General features: G+C 39.6%; 1 protein-coding gene, 1 long non-coding RNA gene and 1 pseudogene across 2 annotated transcripts; all 3 read right to left on the bottom strand.

The window, feature by feature from the left end:
* Positions 1 to 905: 905 nt before the first annotated feature.
* LOC109198210 (sacsin-like) lies at positions 906 to 12,260 on the bottom strand. The gene has a single exon (XM_019353785.2). The coding sequence runs from the start codon at positions 11,349 to 11,351 to the stop codon at positions 1,488 to 1,490; it is 9,864 nt and encodes a 3,287-aa protein (XP_019209330.1). The 5' UTR covers positions 11,352 to 12,260; the 3' UTR covers positions 906 to 1,487.
* Positions 12,261 to 12,264: 4 nt separating this feature from the next.
* LOC109198211 (uncharacterized) lies at positions 12,265 to 13,026 on the bottom strand. Its single transcript, XR_002059122.2, has 3 exons — positions 12,755 to 13,026; positions 12,483 to 12,571; positions 12,265 to 12,368 (listed from the first exon to the last, which is right to left on the bottom strand). It is a non-coding gene; the product is annotated as an uncharacterized LOC109198211 (long non-coding RNA).
* Positions 13,027 to 13,642: 616 nt separating this feature from the next.
* Positions 13,643 to 18,716, bottom strand: LOC109198209 (sacsin-like; annotated as a pseudogene).
* Positions 18,717 to 20,366: the final 1,650 nt, after the last annotated feature.

Genomic DNA, 20,366 nt, shown 5'->3' on the forward strand with positions numbered 1-20,366 from the left:
AGGTTGATTACACCACTGGTCAGCTTGAAGGTGGGTGGAGGTACAGTGGAATTATATGTCAACAAACTCCATTTGCTAATATGGGTGATTAAGGTTCACACAAACAATCTTTGAGAAACTTAAGTACATTTAATGATCATGTACAATCTTTTCTTATTCTTCTAACAGATCTCGCCACTAATTATGTTTTTTTGAGTTCAGTGTATGTAAAAGTAATTTTTAAGTGAGCATCACTGGCTTTAAACTGCTCAAAACACTTTGATTCAATGATTTGTCTAATCTTGTGCAGGCTGATCTCAGCTAGCATAGATGTCTTTTGTATGTTCATCTCAGCCACAGCTCATGAATTGTCGAAGTTTAACTTCAGGGAGGGAGTCAAAGTCAGCAAACTTCAGTTCTTCTGTCAGATTTTACTGTAATACTGGATACAGTTTTTATGTCACACTGGCCATTGACATGTTAACATTAAATGATGCAGTGATAAAGTGAAATCACATTACAGACACTGTTAGTGTAAAGTAGGTAATCTTATTCCTTTAAGAATTCCTGAATATAAATGAACAAGGAATGAAACAAAGTAATAATCCATACTTATTATATACTTAATTATAGTAATATTAGCTAACCCTTCACCCCTATTTAGAAATATGACAGGCATTGTCATTTCTTTTATTTCATAAGAAAATTTTTTAATAATAATAATAAGTTGTGACAGATTTCCGCCAATTTCTTTTGCATTTGCACTTAACATGACAAAATTACATGCTCAGTATCTTCTGTCACCAAAAGTTATGAATGGTTCTGAAAAAAAGAAAAAAAATTGTATAGCAAATTCATAAAGTATTATACAGTCATTATTAATGTTTAAACATAAAAATTATACCTGATTCTCAATGGTAAATAAGTGTCTAAAATGTAAGAACAACTAAGAATATCTCTAAATACATTAGACAGAACTTGTACAGTAGTTGTAGCTTCACTCAGGAAGTAGTCATAGCTGTTTAAAACATCAAAACCTTCATATTTGCCTTATATAAATGTTACATTACAGTAAGTATATTGTTCCCCAGGAGGTATTTAACAAACAATAATGAAGTGGTCCAGTGACCCCACAATCCTAAGAGTAGTCAAAATATAGTCAAATATTCTTTGTATGCAATATTTGATATACGCATTTTCAAAACAAAACAAATCAAAACAAAACACAGAATATATCAATATCACAAATGAGCAGCTATAAATGATAGCACTGTCATACAGTGATTACAACTTTTCTCAGTGATTATTCATGAATGTGCACAAATAACCTTTGATGTTTATACTTCATACTAACATCATTCGGTGATCATTACTGAGAAAAATAATACAACTTAAATTCAGTTTGGTTGTGATGTTAAATAATATTTCAGTTTTACACTGTGGATATCATCCTTTTTAACATGTAGGAAAACAGTTACACTGACCAATGCCTTGTCTGCCTTGAACCCTTAATTCACATATGCTTCTATTTTATTAAGGAGCTCAGATGCCTTGTTCAGTGCCAGCATTTCATTCTCTGATCTGAATTGTCCGTTCGGTATATGGGGATATGGATGGCAGTTGGGATATTGAGTCTTTTTAGGATCCACTCCGAGTGTCTGCAGATTTTTCACAATCTCAGGCAGATCTCTCAGTTGGGGGCTGTAGCGGGAAACTTGTGCAGCAGTGGCTGAAATTGAGCTGCTGTTGGGGCGTTGTCCATTTCTTTTATAGCATGCTGCTATGAGAGACTTTTCCACTGCTTGATGGACCTTAAACAGACACCACTCTGTGCTCCCTCCACCAGTGTCTTTGTGAGCTGCATTGAGATCGCAGCGAGCCTGTCTACACCAGCGCCTGGCCTCTTCTCTGTCTGGCCTTGGGACATTTTCATTGTGGGTCCAGAAGTTGTAGGAATGGAAACCTCTATAACCTCTAGAGAACCTCTCTCGACTATTTCTGTGATATCTGGCCTCCTGATTCCACTGTTCATAGAAGTTTCTGCTTGAAAAGGTCGAGCCTGCAGCTTTGCCTTTGCTGAGCTCATCAATTTGATTCTGTATATATTTGAATGCCTCATTGGCGAGAGACTGGCAATCCAGATTTTTGTCAGGGTGCCACCTGAGGTACAGTCTCTTGATGGCTTTGAGCCTCTCCTCCTCAGGAAGCCTCCAGATCTCTGCCAAACATTTATCAATTTCCCTTTTAGCTTCCTCAACAGAGGCTGGTAAAGAATTTGTTGATGATTGTGAAGAATTTGGCCCAGCTCCTGTCAGTGGTTCCAGCTCCATGCAAGTGTTTTCTTCTGTTTTTAACTTTTTCTCTCGTTTAAACTGAAACAGATCAACACAGCTGACTTCAATGGGCTCATCCTGTCCAATATCTATTTTGTATCTCCATGAATATCGTCCGTTGTGACCAAGCAGTTCTTCAACAATAACTGCATAAATGTACTTGTCATCAATGCTGTAGCCAACATATTCCCCCTCTTCAAAGTTGTTGAGGACATTCATGTCCAAACAATCATGCCATTCTTCTGGAACTTCTGTCCCAGGGGCTGCTGGACTAAAAGAGGAACTTTCAGTTTCAGCACTGTCACGGATCTGATTTTTAGCCAGAGTTTTCCGAACATCTTGCAGATCGTCACACATGAGGAGTTGTCCCAGCACTGGAAGGTGAACCGATGCAATTCTGTTTCCTAAAAGAACATTAATCTCTTTTGTCAGTGTCATGATGACTTCATTTATCACTTTGAGAGCCATGTCATCATTGTGCTTTAAGTAAAAGGTGCACCCTTGTTGCCCTCGTTCCACAGATACATCAGTTTCTTCATCAGTTTTGGGAAGTGGCTGTTTATCGAGCCAGAGAGCTGTTTCCAAAGTTTTGCAGCAGATAATCTGTATACTGCCAAAAGTCTGCTTACATGTGTTAGAAGCAGCTTCTTGTGTTATTTTGCCTTGAGAATTCTCTCTAATAAGACAAATTAATCCATATTTAAAGGCTCCTGAGGAGAGATGTTTATCAAACCATCCACTAAATTCACAGCCAGTCCCAAGTTCACAAAGCTGCATCTTTGATTCCACAACTCTTTCCTCTGTGAACTCAGACAGCATCTTTGGCTGAAATTTCTGAGGCAGCAGTTGCAACAGCTGATGATGCTCATACTTGTCGTTGCCCAAATGACATTTACCGAGTTTCTCAAGCAGCAGGAACTTGTTCTCCAGTGCTTCTTCCAACCTTTTGGTCTCAAACACTGTGTCGTTGTAGCAGAGTGTGGATGATGGGTATAATTTACCATCTACTGCAGGAAGATACAGAGTCTCCACATATTCAAGAAGCTTCTGGTTTCCGTGAGTTTTGATTAACTTAAACAACTGCTCAACAGCTCGTTTCACAGTTCTCAGCTGGTTCGAATGTAGTTTCTGTTTATCACAGGAATCAGCGTAAACTGCTGCCAAAACATTACAATATTGCTCTGCAGTAGCTTCGTTCTTCACACCGATTTTCTGAAAGAACGGTGCATACATTGCATCTTCTGGAGTAATCTTGTACAGATATGGTCTGAAGTCCAGATCATAGGAGAGTGACAGACACACGTCATCAGGCCTCACAAGTTTTGTGTCTTTTTCAACCAACACAACAGGAAGACCAGCCAGCTGGTTTCCTTCAAATCTTTTTGCTTGCAGGTAAGCGTAGGAACTTCTGAACACTTCAGCTCGTGTTTTGATCAGCTGGTCAGTTTCACATGATGACTGACAGATGTTTCTTATGTTACTGGTTACACAGTTTGGAGGTGGTTCTTCATGAGCTCCTGCATTTTTTATCATTTTCTGAAGACTTTGTGACATAAATGGCAGGTCTATAATTGGCATGGAGGTCCAAATCAAATCTTGATGCTCTGGATTTTTCTCAGTCAAAGAGCCTCTAATTTTAACAGTAGTTCCTTCAGCAGCAAATGGTTGGTGGTAGTTGGACAGTTCTTTTCGAATCATAACTGGAAAAATGAATTTGATGTCAGCAATGCTTTCCAGCAACCTTTCGTTGTTGTCTTTGGCATCACATGCTTTATTCAAGGCTTTTCTGAAAAGTAATGATGATTTCAGTTTCAGGTCTTCAATTCTTCCTTTTCCTTTTGCTTCTGATTCCAGCTGGTACGCGAAATTTATTATCTCATCGTTTGACACAACATGCTTCATTCCAAATTCTCTGACCAGCTCTTTTGCTTGTAGTTTTATTAAAAGATTTCCTTCACACAGCTCAGTCCAAAATCTCTCAGGAACAAATTTATCTTGAGGCAGCATTGTTTTGTACAGCTCCACACTCTCATCAAAGTAATATGATGCAGGCTCCAGTCTACCTTGAGAACTACGAATCAGTTTCACCGTCTTCAGTGAGGAGATGATAGTTTTCTTGTCCTCTGAAGAGTAATTTAGTGACAGCAACAGCTTGAGGCTGTGAAGAATCTGTGTCTCTGTGAGTTGGTGTACAGCAGGCAGTATAAACTTCATGAAATACTGCAAATCATCCAGGACCTGAATATTGAGTGTTTCTGACAGCATGTAGTTCTCGGAGTTGAACTTGAGAAAAATGCTGTCGATGTTGGGCAGGTTGAACAAATCTGGAAATCTCACTGAATACGAGTTGTTGAGAACATAAACCTTTTTAGGTCCATCAATCCTCACTCGTTCACCACGTGTTGTTTCAAATATTGGTAAGGATTTGAGTTTCCTCACATACTCTTGGTTCCCTTTGGACTTGGATAATCCCGATTGCAGGAACATCTGAAACTCCTTCATATCATCATTTGAAAGGTGGGAAAACTCTGGGTGATTAATGTTGTACACTTGATCCAACACTGAGCTTTGATCATCTACATCAAGAAGTTCATGATGTACACATGAATATACCTGTTGGCCCATCTCAAAGAAGAAAACATGATCAGACGTCATAAAACCAAGTTTAAAGAGGATGGCTGATATGTCTTTCTGTGAGGCAAACACAACACTTGACATGTGTTTCATTGTTTGCAGCAAGTGCTTGTTGTTCAACCTTGGACACACAACAGGTAAAATGTAGCAGTCGCTGAAGAGTTTCCTCACTTCACTTAGTGTCAGATTTGACTCGTCATCTCTAGATGTTGGTGCTTTAATTTCACTCATTATGAACCTCCAAAGTGATTTCAGCCACTTCAACATTTTCTCATTTGGGACATGAAGACCACTGTGCGGATCATCTTCACAGTTCTCAAGAAGATGCTGAATTAATGGTTTCAGATATTTTTCCGAGCAGGGCAATGTCATTTTTTGGATGATTCCAAAACTTTGAAGAAGTTCAATGTGGTCTTTGTTTGTTTGATAGTCTGCAAATTTGTCTTCATAGTGAAAGAAGAGATTTTCATATACTGATATCCACTTGGGTGACTGGGAGTTGAAAACTGTCAATATTTTCCCTTTTGTGAGAAGAAGTGGAAGTCCATTGAGTAAATTTGAATTGTCCTGGGTGACCTTTTGTGAGGAGAAATCTTTTAAACAAAAACTCAAGAGCTCCGAACATCTTTTCTCATCTTTGACCAAAGTAGCACTTATGGGTAAAGGCAAATCCTCATCTGTTTGGGTTGGATCATTGAGAGGTTTTGCTCGTAGGAAAGTCTGCACAGTGGAGGGACTGACCTCTTTCACTTCAACCCCAGCATCTGTGAAACTTTTCCAAATCTTCTGCATCTTTGTGGAATAAGGAACCAGCTTCATTCCAAGATCTTCCAAGATGGGCATCAACTTGTAGTTTGTAAAGTTTGCAAGGTAAGGGGCCTCAAGTGAGTCTGTTTCACTGACATTACACCAGTCAAATGAGTATTCTTCAATTTTTCTATCTGCAATTTTCCGTGTTGAGCTCTTCATCACAGGGATTACATCAAGGCCTTTTCCTTTCAATGATCTGTATACTCCATGTATCATTTCATGCCAGTCTGGGCAAACATCCTCGGAAACAGTTGGCCAAAAACGCAAGTATTCTGTACTGAAACATGATTCAATAAATGTAAGGGAAACTTTCTTAGCTGCAATGCTGCACCTGATGTAATGCAGGAGATCTGCATAAAGCGGAGCAATGACGTTCTGTTTCAAAGACTCATTCCAGCCTGATTTCTTACTCTTCCCATCTTCTTTCCAAAGGCTTCTCCTGGCAGAATCAACCTCAAAGTTTCCATTGACATGTACTGGCAGTCCAGTTTTCCCTGGCAAAGGAAGTGAACAAAAGGCTTCTCCTTTAAAATCCATGACGCTGGATCCATTTTTGTTCACATGTGCAGCTAATGATGCTTGGGGAAGTTTTTCTGATAGTTTTAATTCAAAGCTGTCTTTGAAGGAGCCAAACTGTTCTGCAACAATCCACTTACTTTGTCTTTTATCTGAGGTGGAAATTGCAGTTTCATAGAAAGTCTTGTGTGGTGGTGTTTTGTCTGATTTCAGTGCATTTTGTAGATGTTTGATAAAAGCATCTTTTTCTTCCCGACTTTTCTGTGGCAGATTTTTTTCAACCTCAAAGATGGTTTTAAGTCCTGTTGAATCTTCACTGATTTCATGGACTTTGATTTTGCAGATGTTTTTCAGAAAGAGAATTAGTCCTTCAGGATCTTCAGACAGGGCAGAGCACAGTTCTTTCATGTCGCGGTCAGTGACTCCTTGCTGTGATATTTTGGAGGTATTTGCATTTGTACCCATTCTCAGAGGTAATCTGAACATGGTGCCCTCTTTAAGAGAGAATTTGTCTGGAAGAAATGATTTGTAGACATCTACGTACATTTCTTTGAAAGTGTCAGCTAGTTTATAGCCAATGCCATATCGTTCGTTATTTGAATGTTTTTCAATGTATTTTTGATTGGGGTCAGAAATGCAAAGTACTTTATCTCCTGTAAGGATCGAAGGACAGTCAGTCAGATGGTAAACAGAGTTGAATCCAACTCCGTACTTCCCTATCTTCCCTGGGGTGTTGTGCTTTCCTCCCTCTCCCAGCTGTTGAATTCCCTTAATGTCAGCATCAGAAAACACTTTGTTGTTGAACACACAAAGTGCTGGACCCTGGAGATTGTTCCATTTCTTCCCAAATGTTTTTTCTTTCCCATGTTGTCTTTTGTCCCAGATGAAGTGAATTTCTGTTGCTTCTGCATCATCAGCATTTTGGATGAGCTCTTTAAGGATATCCTTCTTTGATGGATAGGCTGAAATTATGTTTTTAATACGAACAGTCAGCTGTTCCTGCTGTTCAAACTCAAAAGCAAATGGTGACATGTCATCAACTATGTGGGTTTCCAGAGAATGATGCCTTGTTGTTTTGATTCCAAGGTGGCGAGCCATAGGTCGTGGGATATTCTCGTGACACAATGTGACACCTGAAGTTAGTGGCATCCATGGGCTGTCATTGTAAAATAGCTCACTAGCAAACTGCAAAACTCCACACTCATTGGGTATCAGACAGTCATCTGTGATTTTGACTTTGGCCTCAAAAATCCCTTTGTTTAAAATTGTGAAGACAACTGAGAGATCACTCTCTGGTAGGGGCTGGTTTCCATGTTGAGCTTTTAATTCCTGCAACACAGTTAGAAGCTGAGTGGTTGTGAATTGTTTTTCAACACCTATACATGTCCAGAGGTTCCTGAAGCTTGTGAAGGCAGCTGGAAGTACGTGGAGATAGGGCTTTGCTTCAGATTGCCCGTTCTCAGCTACACGATCAACATTCACAAATGTATCGCCAATGAGGATGAATGGAAATGAATTTGCTTGTTGTGAAATGTAAGAGGTATTTCCAGAGTCCCAGATCCACTGATCCAGACACTTATAGCACTCAAATGCTATTTTGTAAAGCATGGCTCTGTCAATGGAGTGTGCTTGTTTGCTTCCTTCATGCAGCTGCTGGAGCACCACCTCTGGCTTCGGAGTGCTGTTCACGCCCAAGATCTGTAGGACTGGATCACTGTGGTGTATTTTCAAATTACTATTATCCAGCACTGGTTGTGTCATGTTAACGAGAAGGGAGCATTTGTCACTAAAAACATCAATGGGCCTTTTAAGTGTTACATTTCCTTCCATTTTTGCATCACCAGGTGAATATGCTGGAAGAAATGCAGTTGTCCTCAGTGTTTTCCAGTGGTGAGAGTCTTCATCATAAATGTGATTGTTCATCAGTTCAAAAAGGCACTTCAAGTGGACAAATGCTTTATTTTTGTCAATGCTCCAGGTTTTATTAATTGTGCCTGCTTTCTCTGTGATATCTTCCAATGGGAGATGATCATTTGCCATACCGAGTTCCAACAAACGCTGAATCCTTTTTGGAGATCTGAAGTCATTTTCGGATCCATCAAGCAAGCGTCCCTCTTTTGGTTCAAACAGACAGGCCACTTTCCCTGATGGATTTACAAGTTTCCTGACATGTTGGAGCTGTCCATCCTTTGTGGGTATGCATGGATGGCAGAGCAGCAGATTGTCAATTTCTTTGATATGAAGGTCAATAGCATGCAGCACAAGGGTATCTCTACTCTTCGAGTCCATTGTAGTTAGGTTACTGAACACTGCTTCTCTGTAGAACTTCTCCCAGTTCCAGGTCCTGTTTTGTAAAACCTTTTCTAGGCCAGCCTGTTTGAAGCTATTTCTCAGCCACAGTGGAAGAGGAACAACATGGTTGGGTCCTTTTGCATATTTCTTGCAAACTTGAACTGCAAGGTCACCAATCTTTTCATCATTTTCAATGCTCTCATGTAGAAATATGGCATTGTTCATTGAGAACCATTGTTCTCCATCACTAAAGAGCTCTGGACCGACAGAGTCATCAACAATGGTTGAGTAAAGTGCATCCACTAAAGGCTTGAAAGTTTCAGTCACTTTCTCTCTCTCAGGCCAAAAGGTGTGATAACAGTAACTCACCAGCTGCTTATCTTCTGATATTTTCTTTAGCGCCTTGAGTACAGTAACATATGCTGTCACTACTGGATCCTGAAGGAGAGCTTTGTTCCAGTCATTTTTCACTCCAGTTTCCCACAGAGCTTTTCGGTTGCTTGTCACCGCAAATGTGCCATTTACATTGACAGGAAGACCTGTGTGAATGGGAAGAGGAAGGAAGCAAAAGGCCTGTCCAACAAGATCTGTTTGTAATGTGGTGAATTTTCCAGTTTCTGGATCATTTTGCAAAGGCACAGCAATCCCTCCAATGGGCAAAGAGAAACTGGCTTGCTTGTTTTTCTGAAGGGCCATTTTCAAGGACTCATCTGTCCCAAAGCAGTTGTACAGGAGCCAGAACTGAAGTTTAGTTTCATTAGACAGCTGACTGGATATTTGGATAATTCTGACTGTGCAAGATTCAATTAGTCCTTTGCATTTACCATCAAGTTTCATTAGTGATTTCTCAGCATGACGTTGCTTGGACACACTGCTGTCATCAGGAATCTCCATTGCACTCACAGTGGTTTTGGACACAGAGAAGATGGTCTCTATTTCATTATCTCTTGGTGGAGTTGATCCATTGTGTGGGATATTTTGGAGGGATAATGTAATGATGTTCTTTAAAAAAAGCAGATGGGTTTGTGAATTCTTAGAAAAGAGATGTTGAAAATCAAGGATATTGTGTTTTTGATACACTTTTGGGTTTATTTCTGATTTGGCAGCCTCTTCTTCACTTCGGAAAGGTAGTTTGATCAGAGTTCCTGGATAGGGTTCAGGAGGACTTTTTCTGGTAAAATTACAGTCAAAAATGTTTTCATATGATCCAAACTGACCAGGAAAACAATGAAAGAGTCGCTGTTGAGAGAGATCGAGCTTGATTCCGGGATTTGATTTATGTTTGATATGTTTTGTGAGATGAGTAACATTTGGATCAAGTATGAGAAGACTGTTGCCACTAAGGATGGAGGGGACATCTGTCACATGATACACAGTGTTGAATCCAAGTCCAAACTTTCCAATTTTTTCTGCTTTGTTTTCCTTTGAGGCTGAGCCAACTCTGGCAATATTTTTCCAATCCTCTGCTGTAAACTGCTCATTATTGAAAGCCCAAAGACAAGGTCCCTGACAAAGAGCCATGTCAGGGTCAATCAGGCTTTCAGGGGCATCTCTGTGTACTCTGAAATCCACCAAGAACTTGCAAACATCTGCCCCAGCATCCTCTGCATTCTGGATGAGCTCTTTGAAGATGTCACTGTCTTCATCGTACTCTTTAAGAATGTTTTTTATCCTCATTGTTATTGGTTCAGATTGTCCACACTGCTCTATTCCTATCTCCTCTGGATCAAGGATGTGGGTACTGAGAAAACGAATTTCCAGCCATTCAGCGGCTGCTTTTGGAATTTCCTCATGTATGACATAAATGTCCTCTTCTCTGCAGTTTAGTTCTTTTAGTCCATTTTTGCTTACATCACAGAAAAGAGCTGTTGATCGTGGTTTAAGGGTAAATTTTCCTCCCTCAGCAATAACTGGCACTGGGATGTCATCCTGAACTGTTTTCTTCTCTTTCCAGAGCCAGTTGAGAATTTCTATTGACACTTTGACCTCTGAGGAACTTGCAAATGGCACTTGTCTTGCTTCAATTGTTTGCTGGATGGAGTACAGAATGCCCAAAATGTCTTCACTGGAAAGTACTTTTCTCAGGCCAAACCTCTGGAACAATGTTCTGTATGGCAAAAATTCACTTGGCACCTTCCCAATGTAAGAACTCAGATCTAGATTATTTGGGTATTCAAGAACCAGATCCTGGGGTGCAACAAACTGGTTGTGAGTCCATAGCCAGCATGTCTCCTTGCTCATCATTGTAACAAATACAGAGACATTGTCTTGCATGTGTTTGTAAATGCTGTGCAGCTGTCTTTTGAAGTCTACATCTGTGTCAGGATTAACCATTTCCAGTGCTTTTGATTTCAAGACTGACAGATTTTCAATCACTTTTTCAGGTGGTGGTAGGTCTTTGAGACCAAATCTGTTGCTAACTCTGTCACTGAGCTTCCCTGTTAGTGGCATTACATGTCCAACAATGTCCTTATACACAGAATGTCTTATTTCATTTGGGCAAAACAAACAATACTTCTGAGATTTATCACTGAATTTTTGGTCACTTCCAGGTTGTTCACATGGGATCCATTTAAGCATTTTGAGGCAATGAATTTGTTTGTGAGAAAACTTTGACAGTAAATCATTACTTTCCAACATTTCCAACAGAACCTGAGCTCTTCTTAGAGCCTCAGTTTGTGAGTTCACACACAGTTTGTCAGTCAGGGTGGCAGCATGTAGCAAATGTTCAGGTGAGACATCTATCTCTTTATTCAGTAATCCGATTTCTGTTAAGCTTTCCAGCATCTGCAGTGAATGAGTGTATGAAGGCGGTGGAAAGAAGTGTGACTCAAAGATGACTTTAAAAGTCTGAATTCTTGGATCAAAAAGTCAGATGCCTTTTTCAGCTGTCCATTCACCTCAATGAAGCTCAAGTCCTTACAGCTACATTTCAGGGATTCGTTTTGTGAGAAAAGCACCTTACCATGCTGTAAAACCCAAGTCATTGTTTTTTTAGTGTTGTCACTGCTACAAGCGCCTTTCCTTATGCTGCCAACAAGAACATTGGCTGCTTCGGCGGTGTCCAAGAGATGAACTTTGAGCAGCTGTAACAGTCTGCGGTCAGTCTCAGTAGAACACTGGATTATGGAATCAGGCATAGGGAGCTCTGTTGGTACTGTTAGGCCTGAGATCAGAAGCACAGCTTGTTTTGATTGAGCTGCAACACTGAATCCTTTCATGGTTTGAAACAAAGGCAACCTCAAGAGAAAATCTTTCTCTGTTTTTGAGAGAGAATCCAGACAAGACAGATAGTCTTTTAGTTCATTGCGTGCTGTGTGAGAGGCAGATGTGAGTTCTGTGACAAGATGCTGGAAATCTAAATTCATCAGGACCTTCAAAACACTCCTTGGAGATGGGTACAGCACGTACGAGTCAAGGTCTACATGCTTGAGCCACTCATTTCCTCTCACCACTGTCCCACCAACTTTGTTCACCAGCTGAGCTATTCGGTCTGGCAAATTCAGCTGTTTACTTTTCTGAAAGATCAGAGTTGTGCTCTGCTGTAGTTTTGCTACTGATACAGTCTGACTGCAAGACAGAGGACTAACTGGTATTAGAGGTATGCCAGTGAAAGGACTTAACTCGTTAAAATGACTGTTGAGAAAGCTCCAGAATTCTTGAAACCAGTCTGAAGGTGGATGCTGACTGTTGTTGTTGTCCATGTAACAAGGTTCTTCCCTGTCTGCTTCCAGTCTGGTGGCAAATATCGTCTTGCATATTCAGCCAAATGGGATGCATCAATGTTGATGACCTTGAAGAAATCTGAAGAGCAGATTAAAAAGATTTTTTTTTTTTAAAGATAAGAATAAATGTGTGTGCTAAAATGTGTAGCTGTGTACAAATGACTCTGTATTGTTTAAAATTACTTTGACTTACTTCTTCTGGCCAGTTCTTTCAGATGGGCACTGCAGGCTGGAGTCAGATCATGTGGGATGAACAAGGGTTTACAGAATGGCAGCAAGACTCTATAAAAAAGTGTAATGGATTCTGTCGATCAACTGTTAAGAGTTCATTCAGTATAGAAATATTCCTGAACCTTCCAAATATTCAGTTACAATCAATATGTGAATAACACATAAAAATGGCAACTTTAGTCATAATGAATATAACATTTATTTTAAATATTGATAGATGTATGGAAACCCTACCTTGGAAATTCATGGCTGTCAATCAAAGCAGTGTCTTCCTCTTTGTATGTGAAAGATCTGAAAGAGCCATCACTGAGTGGAAGGAGGTGAAGACCCTCAAGTTCTTTGTATTGTTCATCACCCAAAATGTACTCCAAAAGACTGAGTTTGTCGTCTTTGGTGATGTTATCCACGCCGGTCCTGTGGAGAATGTCCCTGAGGAATGCTGGAGTCACATGTTTTAGGGTAGTAGGGTTTGGGTAGGCCTCATTTATGGCCTTTGCAACACTAGCTGGTAAGTGACAAGATTTTCTCCAGATGACACTAAAGCCCTTTTAATGGCAGACAATATGTTGGTGCTTGTTGGGCCATTGCAGGGGAAAACAGCTTCTGATGGAGAGATAAACTGTGTTTCATCTTTAGCAAGAGAGAGGATGGCCACGTTCTGTCTGAATAAGTGATGAAAAACATCCAGAGTGAGAGCATGCCATTTGTCTTTGTGTTGTATCTGAGTGAGATCTGGCCACAGATTGTACACAGAGGAAACGGGGAGGATAGATTTTTGGGCAAGTTTAATGGCATCTTGAATGATCTTGATGTATGCTTGTGGAAACACCTTCTTCATCAGCATTTCATTCCACAATGCATGTTCATCATGTCTCTGGTCTTCCTCTTGCCATTTGATGTGTCTTCTATTGTCTGTGAGGCCAAAGCATGCATTGACATAAACTGGGAGTCCTGTCTTATTGGATTCATTGTTTGGAAGGGGGAGAAAGCAGCTCAGTCTGCTCTGGCTACAGTCTCTCTTCTCACCACAGGGGAATGCCAGGTCAACTTGAGGTAAAAAGCTCAACTTCTTTGTAAGCAAATCAAGATCTTCGGCAACGCCCTCTTTCATGGTACATGTTGTCAGAAGCCACTTTGTCTCTTTTGGTCTTCTGAACTCACAGTTATAACTTTGAACCTTGTTAGACCCTCAGTGACTGACTCCTCTTCTGACTCCAAAACACCATCTGTGGGAACTGAAGATTTCACTTCAAGTCTGGTGTTAACAGCTCCATCTTCACTAATATGTAACAAGGACACGGAGGTGACATTTTTCAAGAAGAGGAGGCTCAAATCTGCATCTGCAATGAAGCTATCAAAAAGCTCAACCACTTTATCTGAGTCATACAGATTATCAGAAATTTCTGATGCTTCATTGCGTAAAGGAAATCTAAAAATTGTCCCATTGAAGTGCTGATCCTCCATGACAACTTTCGACATCCATGTTCACACACAAGTGAGACTATATCTCTAAATGGTTGAAACTGATCACTCATATTCAACAGAACTTCTTGGTCTTCAGCATCATCCAAGACCACTGAAATCTCCATTTCTCTCTCCAAATACTTTTTCTTGGGGATCCATCATGCCAAGGTGGCCTGAACTGAATATACTTGGCACATCTATGAACAAGTAAAGATATGCTACTGTCATTGTTTATTTAAAAAAACCTTACTCTTATCAAGTGTGATTACTACACATAGTTTCACCTGTTATGTGGTAAACAGAGTTGAAGCCGATTCCAAACCTCCCGACTTTGTTCGGGTCGTCACGCTTGACACTCCTTCCAGCCATCTGAATTCCTCCCCAGTCGTCCTCAGTGAATGCGGCATTGTTGTAGGCATAGAGAGCAGGACTTCGTAAAAATAAACATTCTTATGGCTTGGTGATAATACATAAAAAAGAAAAGAAGACTGAAAAAAGACTGACCCCCCCCCCCAAAACAATCTATTTTCCTTATTGTCTATTTTTTTTCTTTTTAACAGTTTTTTCATGTAAAAAGTAAAAGAACGTTAGAAATATATGGTTTTGAAAAAGGTTGTTTATTTATTGTTATTCAATAAATACCTTGATATTTTCCCAGTTCTTCAGTCCAAAGGCTCTCAGTCCATAGCTTCGCTCATCATGGATGAAACCACTTTTGTGGCTTGAGCATCATCTGCATTTTGAATCAGTTCCTGGTTGACCAACAAAACCAACTATTAACAGAAGACAGCCAATGCAAGCTAGTAGGGCTGCAAAATTCATCAAGTAATTTAATTCTAAAAAACATTCTCGACACAAATTCTTCTATGCTGTGTTTAACGCACGGCCCTGTAGCGCGCTCATTTGTCAACAATGTAAATGCTAGCTTTTCAAAATACTGATAACACAATAGCAGCAGTGATGCTGATGCTGGCACAGTTTAATGTGGAGCCAGAGTCTGTTTACACAGAGCAAGAGTCAGAGCCGTTAGCGAGAACGGTGAGGTCAGGATGAGTGAAAGAAAACGCTTTTCTAGCGTCCAAAACAGCAGGGCTGTTCCTGTAATTACCATTAAAACCTTACTGGAAAAAAGCTCCTGGGAGTTTAGTCTGACACCAGACTGGTAAAATCATCATTTAATTTCATAAAAACGATACCTTCAGCAACAGGGGTGAGGCTAAAGGGGAGATGGGGTGTACCTGACCTGAGGGTTTTTAAACTTACTTTTTAATAATGTCAGAAAATCTTCCAACAAGACAGGTAAAGGTACATTTGTATTCCTTAGTTTAGTTTGTGATTGTGATTTGAGATTTTTATATATCTTTTGCATTTAAGAAACTGTTTTCTTTAAAAGCTAAAATTTCAATATAGATTTTATTTTATTTATTTTTTTACAGATTTTGTATGCAGTTAAACTTTAAAACATTGCAGTATGTAAAATGGAAACCAATGCACTGCTGGTTCTTTCTCTTTTGATTATTTATTATTGCTCATTAATAAGACAAAAGTATTTCCTATCAATTACTCGAATAATCAATTGAATAATCGATAGATTACTTGATCCCTAAAATAATTGATAGCCGCACCCCTACAAGCAATTTTGCCTTACTTTAGCAGGAAAGGTGACGTGAACAATGGTTTTGTTCCAAGAAGTGTCCCATCTCTCCTGTGAACCAGCATACCAAACCCTGAAAGCGACTCGTTTAAATGGGATCTAGCCCTGCTTTAATTAGCCATTTGGGTTTCCTACTGTAACATCAAAATGTGTACAATGAAACATCTGTCTCAGTTTCTACTGTTAACATTTATTTGCTTCATCCATTTGCACATTGTTAATCACTTTTTAATTATAATTCTTTGCTCGCCAACATACAATGAAAAAAAAATCTTTTAAGCTTTATGACATAATTATTTTTGTGTCAGTTTAACTCAGCGGAAATACTGAAACTAACAGTTGTGGTTGAAAGTTTACATACTCTCATCATGGTCGTGAATGCCATGGTAATTTGGGACTTTCCTGATTTCTTTGAACTGTTCTTTTCCTCGGTGGAATAATTGTACAGCATATACTTTGAATTATTTAAAAAACAAGAATTGGATGCACAAGGTTGAATTTATTTTAGATTTTCTCTAATCCACAGAAGGCCAAAATATAATATATATATATATATTATATACATACAGTCACTTAAATCTTTTAAGTGCTACTGAAGGTTCTACAGTGTCTTTTACAATGCCAGGGCCTATTAACTTCTTATCATCATTATTAAATCATGACTGACTACAACTGAAAGTTTACAGGATTTACATTTATTTCTTACAGACCTTGGTCTGTAAGAAGACCCAAAGACCATTTTTGCCTTGCCCTGGACTTAGAGGGTGCCAACCAAGAAAAAGCCCTGCTCCAAATTGGCACCTTCTGCTCAACTAAAATTTGCAGCTTCCCACAAGGACAAGCCAAATACATTCAGGAGAAAAGTTTTATTGTCAGACAAACAAAGATTCTGGTATTTGGCCACAATGAAAAGCAGTGAAGGTGAGTCTTTCAACAGAAGAACACTAATGTATATGGTGCTTATGCGGTGCAAGTGGTGCAAACCTCAGAAAAAAACAGAATATAGTAATGCTTGCAGTCACTTGCATTACATCCATGTTTCCAATAATCCACTAATTTGATCCCTATCCAAGTCAGTATCTGGGATAGAGAATATTGTTTGCATACAGATCTTGAAGCTCAAAAAACTGTTACATGTGTCACGTTTGACTTGTAAAGTTGATTCCACACACAAGTTTATAGCTATGATAGCCAAAAGAGTTTAAATATATTTGTTACTACAAAGAAACTGCATCAAGCAGCAAAAAAGATCAAATAGTCACACAATTTTCACAAGGTACACATCTAGGATTAGTGTTGCAGTATTAAACAATGGCCAGAAGAGTGTTTTTTTAAATATCATGTTACTGTAACCAGAAATTTGACCCTTTGGATATAAAATATCATCATTTCCTAAAACGCATCCATTTGTGTGAAATTTGGTCAAAATTAGTTTATGAGTTCTTCACACTATGAAAGATTGGACAGAACCACGGCGATATTAGTCACTGAAGTCTGTTGAGGCCACAATCTTCGTGTTTTTTTGCTGTCATTAATCTTGTTATTTTTTTGGAAACTGGGTGTACAATGGTGTATCTTACTGTGAAAACAGTGTTTTTAATAACAAGGAGTAGCCCGTTAGCACAGACTAGATAACCCTCCTTTGTGACAGTTTAAATGATCAGATTATGATTTATTTAAAAATGATTTACAAAATGGACTTAATGGTTTTTATCAGCAAGGTACAAAATGCCAAAATGAGTAACTGAGACCATTTATTCATTAGGAAAGCATTTACTGATCAGAGCCAAGGACAGTTTCGAAACCGGATTTCTAAAGGACTGAAATCCTTTTGCAATCCCATGAAGTACTTTAAGAAGTAACTGATAAAATGGGCTTTTGGCAAAACATTACACCAACCTTCAAAATTTGTCCGCCATCTGGATATCGACGTAGAATATCTTTCAAGTAGTCAATGAAGGGCGGTGCTGTGGCCCCAAAAGAAGTCCTATAAAAAAGCAACAGTATCAGCAGAGAAATTAAAAAGCACTGAGTTTGAATTTAAATTAAACCAAAGTGAGTCCTCCTGATACACTGATTATAGGAAAGAGCTAATATTAAACAAGCTTGTGTATTTTACTTGTATTCTTAGCCATAAAGTTCTCAACTTTCAATCAGATAACAGCTTGTGATGAAATCAGAAATACTTTATGGGACAATAAATTTAAAAGGGCAGGTACTTGATGTAATTTGGATGATAAAACGTTGAATACGAACTTTGTTAGTATGTAATTGTAGGGAACTGGTTACAAATGTTTGAACTCATTCATGGAAATGACTGAAGATGTGCACTCAAAGACTAATAAAAACATTTCATATAGTGATTCAAATAATTACACACTGAGCAGTAATTCAATTCAATAAATAATTTGACCTACAAGTAAAATGAAAAAATCACATTAGCGCCAAAAATATTAATATGCATCAGCACTTCCTACAGTACTATAGAGCCACATATTTTTGCGTACAGTACTTCCTACAGAAGTACTGTTCTGTAGGATGTGCATAACAGTATTTCCTATTGTTTTATATACAGTAGGAAGACTGTATACATTACATTAAAGGAAAAGCAAAGCAACTCACCGAGCTTTCTTCTTTGCTTTCAGACTCATTGTTCCAGGGTTGGTTCCTGTAAGAAATTCAAGGTATTGTGACACACTGGAAAGCAGAACAAAGTCATACAACATATCCTCCTGAGAACCAGCCTATTCGTTTATGTCCTCTGTAATAGACATTTGTTTTTTGGTCTATATCTTTTGACTTATTTGAGATATCCCACTAAGTCCTGATGTACTAAATAGAGGATATTCTGGGCTTTCCATTGATATCTCATGTGTTTGGGTGGCCTCTATTACCCCAAAGAGGAAGGAAATATACACTATCGCTGAATAGCGGCCAACTTCCTCTTAATCAGTTTGAATTTAAAAAATCAAATATCAGCTACCTACACGCTGCATTGTTTTTAGATACAATGCAATGCTATGCAAACTAAACTATGAAGAGCCACACTTTGTACATACAGGGAGTGCAGAATTATTAGGCAAGTTGTATTTTTGAGGAATAATTTTATTATTGAACAACAACCATGTTCTCAATGAACCCAAAAAACTCATTAATATCAAAGCTGAATGTTTTTGGAAGTAGTTTTTAGTTTGTTTTAGTTTTAGCTCTTTTAGGGGATATCTGTGTGTGCAGGTGACTATTACTGTGCATAATTATTAGGCAACTTAACAAAAAACAAATATACCATTTCAATTATTTATTTTTACCAGTGAAACCAATAAATCTCCACATTCACAAATATACATTTCTGACATTCAAAAACAAAACAAAACAAATCAGCGACCAATATAGCCACCTTTCTTTGCAAGGACACTCAAAAGCCTGCCATCCATGGATTGTCAGTGTTTTGATCTGTTCACCATCAACATTGCGTGTAGCAGCAACCACAGCCTCCCAGACACTGTTCAGAGAGGTGTACTGTTTTTTTTTTGTTTGTTTTTTTTTGTCTGTCCCATTTGGTTCTTTAGCCGTCAGAATTGTTGTCTGAAGACCAACAAGGATACCAAATGGATTATTTGCCAAATGGATCATCATGGCATTGCCGTATTGGTCCATTTGATCAAACTTTGTTGTTATTATTTATTTTATTTTCAGTTGTTACAGATGGGACAGACATGACTGGGGGATAGGAAAGGGAGAAAGAAGAGAGGAAGGAAAAGAAAAACAGAAGGGAAAAGGGACAGTGAGAAAGGGCACTTACAAAGACAAAGAGAAAAAAAATCTCCTGGATCACCTGTTGAGAGAAAAAGAAGAGAAGACAAGCAAAAAAAACCAAACAAAACAAAGCAACATACTAAACACAACACCATCACGTTAATCTAGCTAAGTGTGAACAGCAGTAAATACTAAATATTGAAAGTTGTTGTGCAGCACGCAGGACAGACAGCGCACAATGTGCTTTGAAGTAGCAGCTAAGAAAGGTGTAGTTTATGTCTACGAACAGTGAACACCCGTGTGCACACCTGTGTGGATCAACGTGCTTGTATACAAAAGGTTTCCCCATGTAACGGTCTGCTAGAGGGTGTGGAGGCCCATAGCCCGTTCCCCAGGGCATGAAGCAGGCATGGAGGAGATCCAGGCTCCAGACATCCAGAGGCCCCAGAGTGCGAGAGCCCAAGGAGTACCACCGGAGGGGCATCCGTGCCACCTTCCTGGAGGGCTGAGGAGATCCCCAGACGAGGGGTCACCCAGTAGCCACGGAGCAGAAGCCAGAGGGGGCTGCACTGGCGTGCCCGCCGGCTCTGCCGGCAGCCAGCGGTGCCAGAGTGAACCGAGTTGCAGGCCCGAGGCCGGAGGCCCGAGGGCCCCTTTGCCCCGGAAGAGGCCTGACTGAGCGACAGGCACCAGGCCCCGCCAAGTAGCCACCGGGAGTGAGCTGCTGCATACCTGAGCGCCCAGCCCCGGACACCAAGAACCACCAATGCACCAACCCCTGAGGGCATCAGTTACCAGCAGGGAGTGTGGTGAGGGGAGATAGGCCTCCACACTTGGAGGGCCTGGGAGTACCCAGGGAGGTGGAGTCTAAGACCCGACCTGACATATAGACACAGACAAACAGGCACACACAGACATAAACATGCTTTCCCACCCTCATGCACACATATACAAACACTCAGCACTCACCCA

The sequence above is a fragment of the Oreochromis niloticus genome, unplaced genomic scaffold (genome assembly GCF_001858045.2).
Source record: "Oreochromis niloticus isolate F11D_XX unplaced genomic scaffold, O_niloticus_UMD_NMBU tig00007258_pilon, whole genome shotgun sequence".
Taxonomy (NCBI): domain Eukaryota; kingdom Metazoa; phylum Chordata; class Actinopteri; order Cichliformes; family Cichlidae; genus Oreochromis; species Oreochromis niloticus.